This window comes from Typopeltis vanoorti, chromosome 21, assembly GCF_054136105.1.
Source record: "Typopeltis vanoorti isolate ZY-2024b chromosome 21, IOZ_Tvanoo_1.0, whole genome shotgun sequence".
Classification (NCBI taxonomy): Eukaryota; Metazoa; Arthropoda; class Arachnida; order Uropygi; family Thelyphonidae; genus Typopeltis; species Typopeltis vanoorti.
In genome coordinates, this window is record NC_143569.1 from 82,179,804 (window position 1) to 82,201,369 (window position 21,566).

At 35.7% G+C, this 21,566-nt stretch overlaps 1 protein-coding gene across 6 annotated transcripts in view; it reads left to right on the forward strand.

Moving 5' to 3' along the window:
* The window catches only part of RtGEF (Rho-type guanine nucleotide exchange factor), a 334,719-nt gene that overhangs the window by 57,920 nt on the left and 255,233 nt on the right, over nt 1-21,566 (forward strand). For all 6 annotated transcript variants that reach the window (XM_090411130.1, XM_090411129.1, XM_090411131.1 and 3 more), the window contains exons 7-8: nt 893-1,015; nt 11,574-11,712. In XM_090411130.1, coding sequence (XP_090267256.1) covers nt 893-1,015; nt 11,574-11,712 — 262 coding nt within the window. The remainder of the gene's footprint in view (nt 1-892; nt 1,016-11,573; nt 11,713-21,566) is intronic.

The window sequence follows — 21,566 nt, forward strand, 5'->3', positions numbered from 1 at the left end:
GCGAAGGTTGAGTCTCATGTGCTGATCGAAACCGAATGTATCTTCAGTCTTGTTCAATTGTTACCTAGGCAGTTTACAGTGGATGGGTTTATCCCTATTAACAAACGCGTATATCGCAAAAGTGCTCTAAGTGGCCAGTACTATAAAAATATTTTTTTTACATAAAAAAAGCATTAAATATTGTATGTAGCAGCTCACCAGAAAATAAAGTGCTCGGCTTGAGATTAACACACTTATGATTTTTAATATGCTTTCCTGGCAGAAAACGAAGACAATTTTCAACAATAAATACTTTAATGGTAAACAATTGACGTGCATGCGTCCTAAAGGGTATTTCCCCTAATATAAATTCACTACTTATAACTACATGCACAATACGGGCAGATGCAAATTTAACGAAGATAAAATTTGATTTTTAAGTCACACGTTGAAAAATATATGAAAAGATAAAGGGTTACTACAGTTTGTAGACCATCTTATATCGAAACTGCATTGTATAAGTACTGCATTCAACAAGGGTTACTACAATTTGCAGACCATCTTATATCGAAACTGCATTGTATAAGTACCGCATTCAACAAGGGTTACTACAATTTGCAGACCATGTTATATCGAAACCGCGTTATACGAGGGTTACCTGTATATCTGAAACTTTTTAATTTCTTTTTTCATAAAGTAAAATCAGGGGCACGAGATATACGTGAAGGCAAGTTATAAGTACAGTAGTGAGTGAGGGAATTTATAATGGTGTTTACTGTTATTAGAGTTACCTTTATTTATTGTTTCATATTTAAAAATTTTGTATTAAATTTAAAAGTAATTTAATACTTGCATTCTATACATGTATCTTATTATTATTGTTTTTTAAAGTTTTTGTTGTTTGCTGTTGCAGACGGACTTCCAAAGAGCAAAGAATTGGTGGAACTTTTATAAAGGATGCTCCACAGATTAAAAAGGTTCATCTTATGTACTGTTCTAATCATCCAAAGGCTGCAGCTGTTATTGAACGACATAGGTAACTGAATTCAAATCCAAACATTACACAATAGCTGGAAGAATATTATTATTGTTGTTATTATAATTCTTTAAATCACATCCTGTATTTAAATTCAGTTGATATCATCTCTCTGCATCATGCTCACCTATCACTTTTACTCTGCTACCAGTATTAGCTATTTGTATATCACATTCACACACCATCAAAAATCTTCAAGTAGGCCCTCCTTCTCTTTTCTACCCACTGTTCATCTAAAAGTTATGGGACACCCATCTGATTGCAAAAAAATAGATGCCACTTTTTACTATGCCACTTTTTTGGCCAATGAAGGCAATTATAGCCTGTTCAGTAGTCATTGATCTTGTATGTTGATCACTGAGTACATGAAACAATTGTAGCATTTCACATCTGATTACAGATAGATGTTATTAGAAAGAACTCTTTATACATGATGCAGCCCAAGTCCTTAGTTTGTCATTATTATTGTAACGGTGTCTCCACGGAGTCAACAGATTCATCGCAGGAGACCCTACATTGATACACTAACCGTTATTTACATAATACCTGTCATACTTCTCCTTAAATTCATTCACAACCACCTCTGGCAACGTATTCCACCCATTCATAACCCTCCAAGCAAAAAATCTAGTCCTAACACCCTTGTTTAACCACACTCCTACATAATCTCCAGGGATGGCCCCCTCGTCCGCTCCTTTCCTGCACTGGTCTTAAAAATGTCATCAGTATCAATCCTATAAAATCCCTTTAATAATTTATATGCCTCTATCATATCTCGTCTCCTACGTCTATCAGCTAGTTTTTGGAGTCCACAGATCTTCAATCTATCCTCGTAGGGAACATCCCACAGACCTGCAACAATCTTTGTAACTTGCCTCTGAATCCTCTTCACCATTTCTTCATCACCAAGAAATCCAGATGACCAGATCTGAGTGCAATAGTCCAAATGCGGTCTTATTAATGCCTTATAAAGTGGAACAATAACTTCCTTATCCGTGCTTGTTAGTGTGTTCTTCAACAACCATGTAATTCGATGTGATGGTTTGACAATCTTTCCAATATGCCCTTTAAACTTTAGTTCTCTGTCCACAATAACTCCTAAGTCCCTTGCCTCATCAACTTCTTGCAGTTCAGTTTCATCAATATAGTAAACAGCATGTGATCTCGCCCTCTCGAAGTGCATCACCTTGCACTTAGCCACGTTAAACTGACAGCCATTTACCTTAGTCCATACCGTCAGCCTATTTAAGTCATCCTGTAAGATACCTACATCATCTGAATTGACTATCGCTCTTCCTAATTTTGCATCAGCAAACAAGTGGATATTTCCTTTCAAAGTATTCCCAATATCATTGATGTACAAATTAAACAATAGAGAACCAAGTCCTGAGGTTCACTACTAGTCACCAGCCTTCTCCTGGACTCAGCTCCTCCATAAACCACTCTTTGATATCTATCCACCAGCCATCCTGTAATCCAAATCACCAGCTTTGGATCCATACCCATTTGCTCTAATTTATGCAACAGAGTTCCGTGTGGAATCCTGTCAAATGCCTTTGCAAAGTCCAGCAGTATCACTGAGTAAGGATTTCCTTTATCCAACTCCACTGTTACTTTATTATAGAAAGTAAGCAAGTTACTTTCTATAATAGGCAAGATTTACCCTTCACAAAACCATGTTGCCCCTTATAAAGTATCATATTGCTGTCCACCCAGTCCTGAATTCTAATTTTTACCAGTTTCTCCAAAACCTTAACCACCACTCCAGATATATTGATTGGTCTATAATTTGCAATCTCTGTTTTGGAGCCTTCTTCTTTTTTGGAGCAGTGGAATTATTTTCCCCTCTTTCCACTCTATTGGTACTTTACCAGAACTGAGGCTTAAATTAAATAGCCTGGTTAGAGGAGGTGCTAATTCTCTTGCACATTCTCATAACACATGGACCGATATACCATCTAACTCAATGCCAGTGTTAGCATTAAGGTTCTGTAATATATTAAGCACCTCTATTTCATCCATCTCTAGACTCTCATCAGTCAATGACACATTTGACACTGCAGTATCACAACCAAGATGGTACAGATTTTTAGTGGAACCTGTGGCATAGTAATTAAATAATAAAGTAACACGTAAAAACCACAGTGAAATCTGGCGCATACAGTTCCGATGCGCACACAGCTCTCCGTAGATTAGGTGACCAGCACGCAGCTCTCTGAATCAGATAACCTGACACAATTTTGTGTTAGAAGTGTTGCTAAGAATGGCCCCATCTTTACATATGCCGATGATGTTTGTTTACAGTTTTTGTAATGGAAGTGCTGTTGCTGCTTGTAGAGAATGCCATTGATGGTTTCCTAACCACAGATTACCAGATTCAAGAGTGTTTACAACAAACTGCATGAGATTGATACTGTTACGAGCAGTCATAATTCTTCTGAATGTGGAAATGAACAATATATGGATGAAGTCTTCGGCAGCCGCCCTGGTTGGCTGAGTAGTTACCATGTATGCTATCAAGCCAAAAGGCTGCTGGTTCGAACGCCGCCTTGAGCATGAATATTGTCTGTGTAAATATAGTGGTGGGCAGTAAATGGTATTGGTATAGATGACGCGGCTCGCTGTAGTTGATGGATTGAGGGGTGGAGACAGAGAACTGTAGAGTAGATATCTTCCTTCGATGAGTCTTTGGACTCCTTGGAGGTGTTATGTAATAATAATTCAAAGTCAAACACATTCTTCAGTCGGTAGAACATAGTCCTACTACAAATACACAGAGTATTTCTGCATGCATCAGTGTCCATCATATACGAGGGTGGTCTGAAAAGTTCTCGACCATAGATGGCAACACTGTCTGCAAGATTTTTTTTTTTTTCTAAGTTTGTACATCTGTCATAAGCATCCATGTGAAATTGCAAGTCATTCTATCAAGCAGTTTGTTTTATGTGGCTGTCTGAAGCAAAAGTGTTGTCTGTATCCCTTGAAATGGATAAAATTGAGTATCATGTGGTTATAAAATTCTTTGTAAAAGAAGGTTTAATGCCAAAAGAAATTCATTCAAAGTTCATAAAAGTTTATGGGCACTCTTCTCCTTTGCTTTTGCCCATTTCTAATTGTCAGTTTAAGTAACTGCTGAGTTTAAGCGTAGCTGTACCAGCCTTGAAAATGATCCACGTGAAGGACATCCAAAAAAGTGTAACAACACAATCATTGATCAAGTGCATGATATGATATTGGATGACCAACGAATCAAAGTGCGTGAAATTGTTGAGACTATAGGCATTTCAAAAAAACATGTAGGATATATTTTGCATGAAGAATTGCAAATGAAAAAGCTTTGCTCAAGATGGGTGCCATGCTTGCTCACAGTAGATCAAAAACGCATTCACATGAAAATCTCTGAACAGGGCCCGGAGCGTTTTAACAAGAATAAAACTGATTTTGTGCGTCGATTTATTATTATGGATGAGACTTGGATTCACCATTACACACAAGAATCCAAATAGCAGTCAAATGGACAGAAGCCAGTTGTTCAGCGCCAAAGAAGACAAAGTCTGTTCCATCAGCAGGAAAGGTCATGGAATCAGTGTTTTGGATGCTAAAGGCATTTTGTTTATTAATTATCTTGAAAAGTATAAAATAATAACCAGGGAATATTATTCCGATTGTTTAACCAGACTAGACGAAAAAATTCGTGAAAAAAGACCTGGTTTTCAGAAGAAAAAATGATCTTTCATCAGGACAGTGCACCTGTCCACAAAGGTGTTTTAGCAATAGGAAAATTAAGGGATCTGCACTATGAATTATTGAAACATCCACCTTATTTCCCAGATTTGGCTTTCTCTGACTTCTATCTCTTCCAAAAACTAACACTTTTCCTTGCTGGTCAGCGTTTTTCTTCAAATCAAGAGGTGATTGCAGCTCTAGAGGGGTAATGGCACTGGAGCATCGCTGGAATAAGTAGGCACCAGGGGACGTATCCCCCCCCCCTAGTTAAAATATAAAAAAATCTATATTAAGAGATAAAATTATGATGAATGTTACAGAATTTCATATTTATTCTTTATGGAAAGAAATTTCGCTAAGTTCAAATTTTTTCCATGATATTTTTAATGGCAAAAGTAAGTGAAGAATTATATTGGTCAGATCCTTCATAAAAATCGACCAAGTTAAATGCAATAATGAAAGATATCGACATACAAATAAGTTATGCACTTGTATGTCAATGTGGCAATGAGTTTTTTAGTAGCTTTAATTCACAACATAAGACCATAAGAAAAATAATATATTTATTTACTTAGTTGCTAATTTTTCACTGGTTTTATACCTAATATCTTCAGAGTACAAAGTTTGTCACTGTATTGTGCAAATAGCAACAATTAATTAACAATGGGTACAGTTTAAAATTTTAATGCAAAGTCCTACTTGGTGATTAGGAATTTAGTTCTAAATTCCTAATCACCAAGTAGGAATTTAGTTCTAAACAGTAGTTTAGCAGTTTATTTATTTTTTATTTATTTTATTTTAAATAGAAGAAATAATAATGATTCTTTGAATCAAGTTGCCTGTAAAATCAAGTAAGAGTCATTTCAAGATCAAATTAATCAGCATTAATTTGATTTTAATATAACGATCAACCAGAGTTTTGTAAATCGATACAGGCATACTTATTGAGGTTTGGGGAATACTTTAAAGAGAGCACTTGCTGATTCCAAAAACAATCAATCCAACTTGTAATGACTTTCATATAGCACTGTAGATTTATTATATTTTTTAATTTTTTTAAAAAAAATTTTTTTAATTTATTTGATCCTGTTGAAAGGATGTCCAAGCCATGGTTTGCTAGTCCCAACTTACCATAATGATGGTGCTGAATGTATATATTATGTTCTCTGTGGCAGATGTGATGTCTTCCTGTCTGTTCTTAGTTAGTCCAGTCACAAATACAGAGCACTTTATACATTTCTGGATGCAAGAAAGGAAGAGAATGTTGTTTTGATATATGGTTTGAATATGGTGTAGAGCTCATATTTATTAAGCACTCTGGATATTTTCAGATGTGGTCAGAATATATTAAATTAAAGAAGGTTTAATGCCAAAAGAAATTCATTCGAAGTTCATAAAAGTCTATAGGCACTCTTCTCCTTCCTTTTCGACAATTAAGAAATGGGCTGCTGAGTTTAAATGTGGCCAAAACTAAAACTCTTCCTCGCTGGTCACCATTTTTCTTCGAATCAAGAGGTGATTGCAGCTGTAGAGGGGTTTTTTGCAGATCTTACTGAGAACCACTGTAGGGAGGGATAATGGTGCTGGAGCATCACTGGAATAAATGTAGTTGTCTAAAGGAGATTATGTTAAAAAATAAACATAATTTTGAAATTATAAATTTGTTTTTTCATTGTTAGGCCGAGAACTTTTTTGACCACCCTCGTACAAGAGTATGCCGAACATTTATGTGAGCAAGGTTTGTATCCATTTCACATACAGCAAGTGTAACACTTTCTCCCCGGAGAGGAAGGCAAGTAGGTAAATGCTAATCACTGATTAATTCCATTAATACTGTTCACTGATGAAGTTACTTTCACCTGTGACGGTGTTAACAACACTCATAACTGGCATCAGTGGTCTGACAAAAATCTACATGCCACTCTAGAAACAAATTTCCGACATTGCTTCTCTGTAAACATGTGGTGCAGTATGATCAACAATCACTTCATTGGGCCTGTTGTGTTACCAAATAATCTTACAGGACTCATTTATCTACAATTTCTGCAAAACGAACTTTTACTACGATTGGAGGATGTTCCCTTGTCTACAAGGATTGGTATGTTCTTTCAGCATGATGGAGCTCCTGCACATTATAGCTGTCAGGTGACACAATATCTAAATTGGACTTTCTCTGAATGATGGATCGGCTATTCATTGGCCACCAGGGTCTCTAGATATCACTCCCATTGATTTTGGTTTATGGGGTTGGATTAAAAGTGAAATATACAAAAAAAGGTAAATACAAAAGATGAATTGATCACTTGCATTATGGATAATGCTGCCCTCATAAAAGAATGTCAAGATGACCTCAGAAGAACAACACATACTATTACCACAAGGGTTGCAAAGTGCATTGTAGTTGGCAGTGGAATTTTCGAACATTTATTATGAACTGTAAATTACTGTATTTGTCAGTTATTTGTGTTTTGTATCATTCAAACAGTGAGTAAATACAAATAAGTTATTTATTGTTCTTTAATATCTCTCATAATAGCTTTTTATGTGCCAAATTCAACCAGCTGTATCTGCATCCATTGGCAATTGGGCACATGTTTATATGAACTTATGAGTTTTTCAGCATATTCCTTTGATCTTGTCTATATATATCCTTTACAAATATGTTTTTCATCTATGAAGTATGGTTGATATCTGTTATCACATTTCTTGCTTTCACAGTTAGGAATATCTTCTTTTGTCCCTTACTTGTGTTGGTTCTTTACTAATCTTATTTGGACATTATACTTTAGTTGTGTTGTGACTGTTTCCCCCCCCCCCTTTCATAGCTTTTCTGTACACTTTCCGATGGTTTTTAATAGGATTCTATCCATACTTTTTTACTGTATTGCATCATTCCACCACCATATTTGTCTTCTGAGTTTTCTCAAGATCATTCCAAGGATTTTTCTCGTCGACAGTGTCATTGCTCTTGCATTTACCTTCTTCCATTTTTTAACCTTTCTCTAACTTGTTCATTATTATTTCTAAGCAATTTTCCATTAAAAACTTATCCTATGTACCTTTTCCTTGAATCTCCAACTGTCTGTTCTCTCTTTTAGATTCTAAAACAAGCAATCAGTGTTAATATAGCCTCTTCTCTTATGGTTGCTTCACAGTTTTTAACTTTAATCCATTAAGATCTCCTCTGCAATGCAAAATTTGTAAATGCTGTTCTTTTTCCATTTTCATAAATGACAGTGTCATTTACTTTCGATTGTCAAAGAATGTATTGACATGACTAGTACTATGTCAAACATAATGGGGAAACCTGTTATTTTTTCTGGTTCTTTCTCCTCTATGCATTATTTGTACATTGTCATTTCTTTGTCATTTTTTTATTCGCAAAGATCACGTCAGCAGATCTTTGCGAATAAACATTAAAAGTCTTTAGAATATAAATTTTGAAAATATATATTTTTAAAAATGTAATTGTATATTTAAATATTCTTGGTTATGCTATTAGTATGGCTATATCATGTTATAAGGAAGATTGCCATGTTGCCTAATGAGCAATGAAAATCATCTGCTACCTTGAAGACATTCAGAAATATCCATACCATAGTGAAATTTGAACAACCTGCATGTTAGAACAGCTCTCACTAGGTCAACCAAGCTGTCATTGAGTTAAGGATCTGATTGGTGCCATGCATTTTCCTGTATGTTATTTTTCAACTTTTTTTATTCTAGAACAAAAAAGCATTCAATTTGGCTTGCTATTCCAACTTAATTATTGGATCACTAGTTATCTTTTATTCTTACCCACTTGTTATCTGTAGAGTGAGTCATGTATTTTATATGTATTGTCTGTTCTGAGTGCTGGTTTTGCAGCAAGTGACCAATTATGCTCTGACTTGAAATAATCTATAAAAATATATAAATCATTTTTGTTTCTCTCTCTCTAAGAATGCATAGAATAACATTTAAATATTTACTAAAATTTATTTTAAATTGAAAAAGATACATTTGATAAATCATCATCATCATCAAATTCCTGCCATGTACCCTCAAGGGGTGTACAGGATATGACAGTACTACATGAAAAAATTACATCATTACTAACTTCCTATCTACAATTTTCCTCAAAATCAGTCTGTTACTTGTCAAGACTCCAACATTATCAGATCTTATATTTCTATTGTCTAAGGCACTTTGTACCGTATCAATCCACCTATATCTTGGTCTTCCTCTGGGTCGTTTTCCTGCCAACCTGGCAGAGAACACTTGTTTTGCTAATCTTTCTTCTCCCATTCTATTTAAGTGACCATATCACCTGAGATTAGCTCTGCTAATGCATTTCTGGATGCTGACAATGTCAAGTTCTTTCCTAATATCCTCATTTTTAATATGATATTGCCATTGATGCCATCTGTTCACTCCTCTAATCTTTCTCAGGACTCTCGTATCTGCGGTCTCTAGTCTTTGGTCAAGTGTTTTACTTCTGACCCAGCTCTCAGATCTATAAGTTAAAACTGGTTTGAACACTGTCTTCTATACAGCTAATTTAGTGTTCCGACTAATTTCTCTCTTATTCCATATGAATTTATTCAATTGACTTCCCACCATACCAGCTTTGCTGATTCTGTTGTCTATTTCTATATTTAATTTACCATCTTTGGTAAATTAATGTATTAATTTACCAAAGATGGTAAATTAATACATTAATTTAAATAATTAATATATTGGTCACCTAGGTCACCTATTAATATAATTAATAATTGGTCACCTAGGTTTCTTCTTGATGGGGAGGAGGTGGAGAGGATCCAGAGGCGAGTGACCAAGATGATAGCAGGTCTGTGGAATGAACCGTATGAGAACAGGTTGAGGATTTGTGGGTTGCAAAAATTGGTTGATAGGCGGAGGAGGGGAGATATGATTGAGACATTCAAATTACTGAAGGGTTTCTATAAAATTAATTCAGAAGATATTTTTGAGAACAGGGCTGGTTGTGGGAGGACTAGGGGACATCCATGGAAACTGGGCAAAAGTGTGGTTAGTAAAGGTGTTAGAGCTGGGTTCTTTACTTTTAGAGTAGTGAATGAGTGGAATGCGCTCCCTGAGTCTGTAGTGGATGCTGTGACAGTGAATGAGTTTAAGGCGAGGTATGATAGATACTGTATGAATGTCAAATAGTTGTGATGAATATGATTTGGGCCTCCCTCGATGAGTCTAATGACTCCTGGAGTTGCCCGTAATAATAATAATAATCTTCAGTAAAAATTGTGCCCAAGTAGCTGTAATTTTTTACTTGTTCCACAGGTTCTCCATTCACAACACAGTTGACATTTTCAATTATTCTGCCTATTTTCATTGTCTTTGTCTTTTTATTGCTGACCTTCATACCATATCTATTACAACAGCTATTCAATTTAGTCAGAGAATCTTGCAGACTTGTAGCAGATTCATTTAGAAGTATAACATCATCCACATAAAGCAAAGAGCTGACATTAATATCTCCAATTTTGATATCAGGATTAATACCACTTTCCTTCATAATGTGATCCATATAGATAATGAATAACAGAGGGGATAATGTACATCCTTGTCTCACACCAGATTTAACATTAAATCCCCGTCCTGTACTTCCTTCAATTCTAACTGCTGACTTACAACTCAAATAAAGACTAAGTATTGCTTGATATAATGCCCCATTGACACCATATAACTGCAGCGTATTGAATAGCTTCTCTCTTGGTACCTTGTCATATGCCTTTTCCAAATCGACAAAACTTAAATACAGATCTTTGTTATATTCCCATGCTTTCTCGACTATTTGTCGTAAAGTGAAGATCTGATCCTGACAGCCTCTATTTGGCCTGAATCCAGCTTGTTCTTTACCAAGCTTTTCTTCCACAATTCTTCTCAACCGTTTCTCAAGTATACTTGCATAGATCTTGCCAGGAACACTCAGTAGGGAAATACCTCTGTAATTCTCACATTCAGTTTTATTTCCCTTTTTATATATGGGTACTATGAGAGCTCTACTCCAATCATCGGGAATTCGTCCCTCTGTCCAGGCTTTCTGAACTATGCAGTGCAGCCACTGTAAGACTTTTATACTACCATACTTCAGCATTTCTGGTCGAATATCATCTACTCCTGCTGCCTTTCCACATTTCAAGCCTTTGATGACTTTTTCTACTTCAAGTATGGATATGTATTCCTGACTGCATGCCTGGTCAGTGTTTTTTTATCACTGTGCTGTCATCACTGCTTATTTCATTTAGCAGTTTTTCAAAGTAATTACTCTATACTTCAAGGATATCTTTTTCTCCTGTTTTCATGTCACCTTTATCATCTCTAACTCCTTTTACAGCACTCTTTCCTCCGTTCCTAAGCTTCTTCAACAACCTCCAGAATATTTGATAAGTTAAAGGAAGATATTTACATAAATTTGATTTGTTTAATTTCCTTATATGAAACTTAGTTTATCATTTGTCTGTCTTTTTACCAAATCCTTTTATAGCTTATAGGATTAAATTGAGCAAACTGAATTTTTAAAATTAGAAGATTGAATCTATTTCACTTTTGTTCAACCTTCTAAAAAAGAAATAAAATGTAATGCAACATCTAAATGTTTTTCTCAAGACAATGTGCATTGTTAAAAAAGTAGAATGAAACTTTTTCAGAATAAAAGTAACATATGAAAAAAAAAAAAAAATCTTTAGCCTATCCATAGTACTGATGTAATATAAGTTTACAATCTTTTATGAGTGGAAGTTATATTTTGAAAAAAAAGTTTCATATTAAAATAAGTTGTTTTATTGAAAAACATTAAAATATTTTACTTTTTCAGAGATGTTTTAAGTAAATTTATGGAAGATCAAGGTGCATCATCTCCTGGTATCCTTACATTAACTACTGGGCTCAGTAGGCCTTTCAGGAGATTAGAAAAATATCCTGCTCTTCTTCAGGAGCTCCAGAGGCACACTGAGGTAATAATTAAATATTGTTGAAGATGTTTTCTGACTTATATTTGAAAAATGTGCAAAACGTGATGGCAGTGTATTTTGTCTGTAAATCATGTGTATTTTTCTGGCTGGTTTGCCTGTTTTGCAGGAGGAAAAAACCCAAGTTTCCAGGATGGGGGAACCCTTCTTCCTCCATGTGAGACTGGTGGTGGTTTCAACTCAAGGTGAGCTAGCCACCTCCAGTTGAAATGTAGAATGTCCTTATAAAGAAACATGAAACTTCATTGTCCCAACTTAAACAGATCTGTCTATCCCCTTTATGGGAGATAGGACTTTTTAAATTTGCTAATCTTTCCTAACTTTATCTCCTATATGTATATATTATTCCCCCCCCCCACACACACTTTTCTTAAGTTAAAAAATTATTGATCTTATTTAGTTATCTAATATTAGCTACTTAGGTGGCACTTTTTAGAATTGTGTTATTGTTTAATTTTCATTCTGTGATCCTGTACTGATGATGCCTATGACACTCAGGTGAAAAATTCTACATTAAAATAGCTTTTTGCATGAGTTCTCCATTTTTATAGTTCTTTTGATTAAGCCAACTCATGGTATTCCATTATTGAAACAAATAGGATACCACATGTGAGGCTGTTGCATAAACTATTGATTTGGATAAGTGGATGGCTAGACAGGTATTGGAAAGTGATATATATGGGGGTGTGAATTTCCTAGGTTTAAGGTAACCAGTGGAGTGCTTCAGCCATCAGTTCTTGGACCATTGTTGTTTGATCTATATATCAATGATATTGAAAATGGCTTGACAGGAAATGCTCAATTGTTTGCTGGATCTGTATATATAGAGTGATTTAAATGGGCTGAAGTGTTAGCAAACAATAATGGCTATCAATTCATTGTTAATAAGTAAAGTTATGTGATGTGATATTCAACAGCATATTATATATTGGTGGGATTATGCTTGGAGTAACTGATGAGGCTAATGATCTTGGAGTTATGGTGGGTAGAAATTGAAGTTCAAAGGTCACGTAACAAAAATTGCTATGTGGAAATGAACATTGACATGTATGGATATAGAAGTCATTTTTCCTCTTTACAAGGCTTGATATGACTGCACCTTGACTACTGTGTGCAGATTTGGTCTACTGTGTTTAGAGAGGATAAAGATGTGGAAGGGCTGCAAAGAAGGTGATATTATAGAGAGATATTATAGGAGAAAATAATCTCTCCACCTTCCATATCATTATATGGATGGTGGAGAGAAGACAAGGGGGAATCCATGGAAGTTAAGTTTGTGTGCAGTTAAGAAAGGTGTAAGAGCTAGATTTTTCTCTTGAACTGGGCAAGTGGAACAGTTTGCTTGTTGAATTATTGATTGCATTTAGTGTGAATGAGTTTAAGATAAGGTATGACAATTGGTGTGGGTGATGTATGGCCTCCCTAGATGGGACCTTGACTCCCTGGAGGTCTAATAATAATAATATAATAATTTATATGAGCACATGAACCTCTGTAGCTCAGTCTGTGTTGATGATGCCTTTGGTTGGAAACCTGGGTTTGAATCCTGTCTAGGATGGGAGGAACCTTTATCAAGGCTTTTCAAATAAAGGTGGATGAGTTAGTTAGTTTCATATCACTGTGACAGGCTTTTTCCTTCCAGAAACTCTGGTTTTTCATCCAACAGAACAAACTGACCAGAAGAATACATGTAATTTACAGACATGGCAAACACTGCCAATAGACTTAATAGTTCCTATTTTCAGCATGTTCCTAAGAAGCCAAGTTACTTGGCCATCAAGTAACTTGTTGGCCAAGTTACTTGATGGCCAGTTAAAATAATAAATTAATGCAACCATGCTTGTTTGCAACAATCTGGGAGGCAGTTATTCTTGAATCAAATAGCCTGACTTCTCCAAATAATCTTTATGGTTATATGGCCTATAGAGGGTGTTGTGATAGGACATTAGTTTTTTTCAGTTACAATTTGAATGTTTTTCTGCAGTGGTTCAGTTGATTGTTTTCAACACTTATCACAGTTGTAATTGGTGCTCTAAAGATACTGGGTAGAAAACCAGCAAAATATTAGTAAGTTCAATAAATTATTTTTTTCTCCTGGTAGCATTTATACTGTGAAGCACTGTTATGAATAATTAACAACACCCAGGCCTTTGTATACATAAAATGTCAGTAAAAAAAAAAAAAGTCACAAATTGAACAGTCTTAAAATAAGCTGGGGTGCTTAAGGGTCAAAGCTGTATGACTGAGAGGAGACCTCCACATAGCCTTTAAAGGAATGCGGAGAACCGACCAAGGCTACTGACCTAATGTCCAATCCTCACCTTCTCGTAGTGCACCCTGTTGGGTATCTACTTTTTTTGGATACTAAACGAACGAGGATGGGCTGGCAATTTTGGATTTAGCCGACCAAATTGTATTCTTATTGGTTAAACCAAAATAAAAAATGATGGTACAACATGACAAAATTTCATGCCGGCTGGGGCGTCGCCCGGTTAAACAAGGCCCCCGTTGTTTTCGCCAGGGAACCAGGGCGAACAGCGAAAAGTCAGCTACTGGAACAAATCTGAAAACAAACCCCAACTCAACATCACCAGAGTTAAAGATTGGTACTATCAACGTAAGAAGCCTGAATGGTAAAGAAATGGAGCTAGCTGAGGAATTAGATAAGTAATAGATCGACATAATAGGGGTGACTGAAACAAAAAAGACCAAAACTGGTGAGATCTTTCTGAGCAATAAATACAAAATGTTATATTCAGGCAATGACAATCAAGGAAAAGGAGGAGTAGCCATAGTATTCAACACAAAATACGAGGCTAATCTTCTTGAATGGCAGTCAGTCTCAAGTAGAGTAATGTGGGCAAATATGAGAATGGGGAACTGGACAATGAGACTTATTTGTGCCTATGGTCCCACAGAAGGTTCTACTAAGGTAGAAGTGGAAGAATTTTTTGAGGCTTTAGAAAAAGCAACTGACACAATGAAAAAATGAAAAATTTGTCCTTGTTGGGGATCTAAATAGCAGAGTAGGAAATGATTGTGAGACATACAAAAATATTTTGGGAAAATTTGGAGAAAAGAGCAAAGCTAAAAATAATGGCAAATATCTGTTGGATTTCTGCTCAGGACAGGGACTGGTTATTACTAACACCATGTTTCAACATAAAAATGTGCACAAATTCACATGGAGAGAAGAGGCAAGGAATAAGAAAAGTCTCATTGACTATGTTATTGTTGATAGTGATGTTTTCTCCCTGGTGCAGGACACCAGAGTGTACAGAGGATTTGAAATTGGAAGTGATCACTATTTAGTCTTGAGCAAGATAAAATTGAATTTCATATTGAAAAGAATAACATGTAAGAAAGTTTTAAAGCGAATAAAAGTTGAGCAGCTCTCAGATGTGAGCTGTAGACTAAAATACACAAAGATTATTGAAGAAAAAATGAAAGAGTTTGAGAACAGGAATCAAATCTTGGAGATTCAGTGGCAAACTCTGAAGAAAACATTGATTGATTCTGCCAGAGAGGCATGTGGTGAGGTTGTCTATAAGGATAAAAAAAATCAGAACTCCCTGGTGGACACAGGAAGTTAAAGAGGCAGTGAAGGAAAAGAAGAAAGCATATCAAAAGTTCCTGTCAAATAAGTCAGCTTGTGCTCTTAGAGAATACAGAGACAAATGCAAGAATGCTAAGCACTGTGTAAAACTAGTTAAACAAAAGTCATGGGAAGACTTTGGCAAGAATATAGAAAATAAATATCAAGAAGGTGGCAAAATATTCTGGTGGTGGTTGTTGAAGAAGCTTAGGAATGGAGGAACGAGTGCTGTAAAAGGAGTTAGAGATGATAAAGGTGACATGAAAATGGGAGAAAAAGATGTCCTTGAAGTATGGAGTAATTACTTTGAAAAACTGCTAAATGAAACAAGCAGTGATGACAGCACAGTGGTAAAACACACTGACCAAGCATGCAGTCAGGAATACATATCCATACTTGAAGTAGAAAAAGCCATCAAAGGCTTGAATTGTAGAAAAGCAGCAGGAGTAGATGATATTTGACCAGAAATGCTGAAGTATGGTGGTATAAGAGTGTTACAGTGGCTGCACTGCATAGCTCAGAAAGCCTGGGCAGAGGGACGAATTCCCGATGATTGGAGTAGAGCTCTCATAGTACCCATATATAAAAAGGGAAATAAAACTGAATGTGAGAATTATAGAGGTATTTCCCTACTGAGTGTTCCTGGCAAGATCTATACAAGTATACTTGAGAAACGGTTGAGAAGAATTGTGGAAGAAAAGCTTGGTGAAGAACAAGCTGGATTCAGACCAAATAGAGGTTGTCAGGATCAGATCTTCACTTTATGACAAATAGTCGAGAAAGCATGGGACTATAACAAAAATCTGTATTTAAGTTTTGTCAATTTGGAAAAGGCATATGACAAGGTGCCAAGAGAGAAGCTATTCAATACGCTGCAGTTATATGGTGTCAATGGGGCGTTATATCAAGCAATACTTAGTCTTTATTTGAGTTGTAAGTCAGCAGTTAGAATTGAAGGAAGTACAGGAAGATGGTTTAATGTTAAATCTGGTGTGAGACAAGGATGTACATTATCCCCTCTGTTATTCATAATCTATATGGATCACATTATGAAGGAAAGTGGTATTAAACATGATATCAAAATTGGAGATGTTAATGTCAGCTCTTTGCTTTATGCAGACAATGTTATACTTCCTAATAAATCTGCTACAAGTCTGCAAGATTCTCTGACTAAATTTAATAACTGTTGTAATAGATATGGTATGAAGGTCAGCATTAAAAAGACAAAGACAATGAAAATAGGCAGAATCATTGAAAATGTCAACTGTGTTGTGAATGGAGAACCTGTGGAACAAGTAAAACATTTCAGCTATTTAGGCACGATTTTTACTGAAGATGGTAAATTAAATATGGAAATAGACAGCAGAATTAGCAAAGCTGGTATGGTAGGAAGTCAATTGAATAAATTCATATGGAATAAGAGAGAAATTAGTCAGAACACTAAATTAGCTGTATACAAGACAGTGTTCAAACCAGTTTTAACTTATGGATCTGAGAGCTGGGTCAGAAGTAAAACACTTGACCAAAGACTAGAGACCACAGATATGAGAGTCCTGAGAAAGATTAGAGGCATGAACAGATGGCATCAATGGCAATATCATATTAAAAACGAGGTTATTAGGAAAGAACTTGACATTGTCAGCATTCAGGAATGCGTTAGCAGAGCTAATCTCAGGTGGTATGGTCACTTAAACAGAATGGGCGAGGAAAGATTAGCAAAACAAGTGTTCTCTGCCAGGTTGGCAGCAAAACGACCCAGAGGAAGACCAAGATATAGGTGGATTGATTCGGTACAAAGTGCCTTAGACGATAGAAATATAAGATCTGATAATGTTGGAGTCATGACAAGTAACAGACTGATTTGGAGGAAAATTGTAGATAGGAAATTAATAATGATGTAATTTTTTTCATGTAGTACTATCATAGGCCTGTACACCCCCTGAGGGTACATGGCAGGAATTTGATGATGATGATGAGAAAATAAGCTGTGATTAATTTTAAAACCCTCTGAAACTTCAAAAATTTTGTTGATCCACCAACAAAAATGGCTGTTATAATTGATAGGATTCCAGGAAAAATCTAAGAAAGAAACCCCCCCCCCCCCCCACACACACACATCTTAAAGGAATAGAGTAAACAGATATCTTCCTTTCATCAAAATATAAGATTATATACAGCTTTAATTTAATTTTTAATTTAGTGATTTCACATATTACGATCCATCCTTGACTGAATTTAAACCTTTTCATCATCATCATGCATATCAAGGATTTATGCCTAGCGTGGCCTGTTCCAGCCTTAGAAGTCATCGTTGAATCTTTTAAGAGGATGTCCTGGTTTTCTTTTTCCTAATGGCTTGTACTTTAAGACTTATTTTGGTAATCTTTCTATTTTCATTCTTTGAACGTGTTAACATTTATGTTTATATTTAATTTAAATTTAAACTTTTTATGCAGGCTAATTCCAGCTAAGAAACTGAAATGTTTGAAGTTTGACAAAAAACGAAAATTACTCAAAAACTACCAGCAGATCTTGACTACAAACTTACCACTTTCTTAAATTTATGATTCAGTTGGGACAAGAACATAAATTTCTATTGTCAAATATTGGAAATATGGATAAAACTCCTATGAGCTTTGATATGATAACCAATAAAAAATGAAGTCTAAAGGTAGTAAGAGTGTACTAGTTCGAAGTATACAGGTAATGAAAAAACAAGGTTGTGTTGTCATGTTTGGCTGATGGAATGATCATCTTCAAAAGTAAAACTAAACCTAAGATAAAATTTACTTCAGGTGTTTTTGTACATGTTCACGAAAAAGGATGGATGAATGAAAATGGTGTGAAATTATGGATAAATAATGTGTGGAACACGCGACCAGGCGGTATAATGAAGAAACGCAGTTTATTAGTATGGGATATGTTTTGTAGTCATTTAATTGAGAATACTAAAAGTCTTCTAGGAAAAAAGAAACAAAAATTGCTGTTATACCAGGTGGTTTAACTTCTATGTTGCAACCACTAGACGTCTGCTTGAACAAACGATTTAAAGATCACATGCGAGAAGAGTGGAATAATTGGATGTTGACTGGTGAAAAATCATTTACAAATGGGGATCTATGCGCACTGCATCACTTGATACGCTGTGCAATTTTGTGATCAAAGCATGGAATAAAGTAAAAATAGAAACTGTGATAAAATCATTTAAAAAGTGTGGTATCTCTGATCTTATGGATGGTACGGAAGATGATCTTTTGTGGGACACTGATGACGATGAAAACAAAATCAGTTCACCAGATTTGAACTGAGATCCATATCATCATCATCATCATCATCAAATTCCTGCCATGTACCCTCAAGGGGTGTACAGGATATGACAGTACTACATGAAAAAATTACATCATTACTAACTTCCTATCTACAATTTTCCTCCAAATCAGTCTGTTACTTGTCAAGACTCCAACATTATCAGATCTTATATTTCTATCGTCTAAGGCACTTTGTACCGTATCAATCCACCTATATCTTGGTCTTCCTCTGGGTCGTTTTCCTGCCAACCTGGCAGAGAACACTTGTTTTGCTAATCTTTCCTCTCCCATTCTATTTAAGTGACCATACCATCTGAGATTAGCTCTGCTAACGCATTCCTGGATGCTGACAATGTCAAGTTCTTTCCTAATATCCTCATTTTTAATATGATATTGCCATTGATGCCATCTGTTCACGCCTCTAATCTTTCTCAGGACTCTCATATCTGCGGTCTCTAGTCTTTGGTCAAGTGTTTTACTTCTGACCCAGCTCTCAGATCCATAAGTTAAAATTGGTTTGAACACAGTCTTGTATACAGCTAATTTAGTGTTCCGACTAATTTCTTTCTTATTCCATATGAATTTATTCAATTGACTTTCCACGATACCAGCTTTGCTGATTCTGTTGTCTATTTCTATATTTAGTTTACCATCTTCAGTAAAAATTGTGCCTAAGTAGCTGAAATGTTTTACTTGTTCCACAGGTTCTCCATTCACAACACAGTTTACATTTTCAATGATTCTGCCTATTTTCATTGTCTTTGTCTTTTTATTGCTGACCTTCATACCATATCTATTACAACAGCTATTCAATTTAGTCAGAGAATCTTGCAGACTTGTAGCGGATTTATTTAGAAGTATAACATCATCCGCATAAAGCAAAGAGCTGACATTAACATCTCCAATTTTGATATCATGTTTAATACCACATTCCTTCATAATGTGATCCATATAGATAATGAATAACAGAGGGGATAATGTACATCCTTGTCTCACACCAGATTTAACATTAAACCATCTTCCTGTACTTCCTTCAATTCTAACTGCTGACTCACAACTCAAATAAAGACTAAGTATTGCTTGATATAATGCCCCATTGACACCATATAACTGTAGCGTATTGAATAGCTTCTCTCTTGGCACCTTGTCATATGCCTTTTCCAAATCGACAAAACTTAAATACAGATCTTTGTTATATTCCCATGCTTTCTCGACTATTTGTCGTAAAGTGAAGATCTGATCCTGACAGCCTCTATTTGGCCTGAATCCAGCTTGTTCTTCACCAAGCTTTTCTTCCACAATTCTTCTCAACCGTTTCTCAAGTATACTTGCATAGATCTTGCCAGGAACACTCAGTAGGGAAATACCTCTGTAATTCTCACATTCAGTTTTATTTCACTTTTTATATATGGGTACTATGAGAGCTCTACTCCAATCATCGGGAATTCGTCCCTCTGTCCAGGCTTTCTGAACTATGCAGTGCAGCCACTGTAAGACTCTTATACCACCATACTTCAGCATTTCTGGTCGAATATCATCTACTCCTGCTGCCTTTCAACATTTCAAGCCTTTGATGGCTTTTTCTACTTCAAGTATGGATATGTATTCCTGACTGCATGCCTGGTCAGTGTTTTTTATCACTGTGCTGTCATCACTGCTTGTTTCATTTAGCAGTTTTTCAAAGTAATTACTCCATACTTCAAGGATATCTTTTTCTCCTCTTTTCATTTCACCTTTATCATCTCTAATTCCTTTTACAGCACTCTTTCCTCCATTCCTAAGCTTCTTCAACAACCTCCAGAATATCTTGCCACCTTCTTGATATTTATTTTCTATATTCTTGCCAAAGTCCTCCCATGACTTTTGTTTAGCTAGTTTTACACACTGTTTAGCTTTCTTACATTTGTCTCTGTATTCTGTAAGAGTAAAAGCTGACTTATTTGCCAGGAACTTTTGATATGCTTTCTTCTTTTCCTTCACTGCCTCTTTAACTTCCTGTGTCCACCAGGGAGTTCTGATTTTTTTATCTTTGCACACAACCTCACCACATGCCTCTCTGGCAGAATCAATCAATGTTTCCTTCAGAGTTTGCCACTGAATCTCCAAGGTTTGATTCCTGTTCTCAAACTCTTTCATTTTCTTTTCAATAATATTTCTGTATTTTAGTCTACAGTTTACATCTGAGAGCTGCTCAACTTTTATTCGCTTTAAAACTTTCTTACATGTTATTCTTTTCAATATGAAATTCAATTTTATCCTGCTCAAGACTAAATAGTGATCACTTCCAATTTCAAATCCTCTGTACACTCTGGTGTCCTGCACCAGGGAGAAAACATCACCATCAACAATAACATAGTCAATGAGACTTTTCTTATTCCTAGCCTCTTCTCTCCATGTGAATTTGTGCACATTTTTATGTTGGAACATGGTGTTAGTAATAACCAGTCCATGTCCTGAGCAGAAATCCAACAGATATTTGCCATTATTATTAGCTTTGCTCTTTTCTCCAAATTTTCCCAAAATATTTTTGTATGTCTCACAATCATTTCCTACTCTACTATTTAAATCCCCAACAAGGACCAACTTTTCCTTTTTCATTATGTCAGTTGCTTTTTCTAAAGCCTCAAAAAATTCCTCCACTTCTACCTTAGTAGAACCTTCTGTGGGACCATAGGCACAAATAAGTCTCATTGTCCAGTTCCCCATTCTCATATTTGCCCACATTACTCTACTTGAGAGTGACTGCCATTCAAGAAGATTAGCCTCGTATTTTGTGTTGAATACTATGGCTACTCCTTCTTTTCCTTGATTGTTATTGCCTGAATATAACATTTTGTATTTATTGCTCAGAAAGATCTCACCAGTTTTGGTCTTTTTTGTTTCAGTCACCCCTATTATGTCGATCTGGTACTTATCTAATTCCTCAGCTAGCTCCA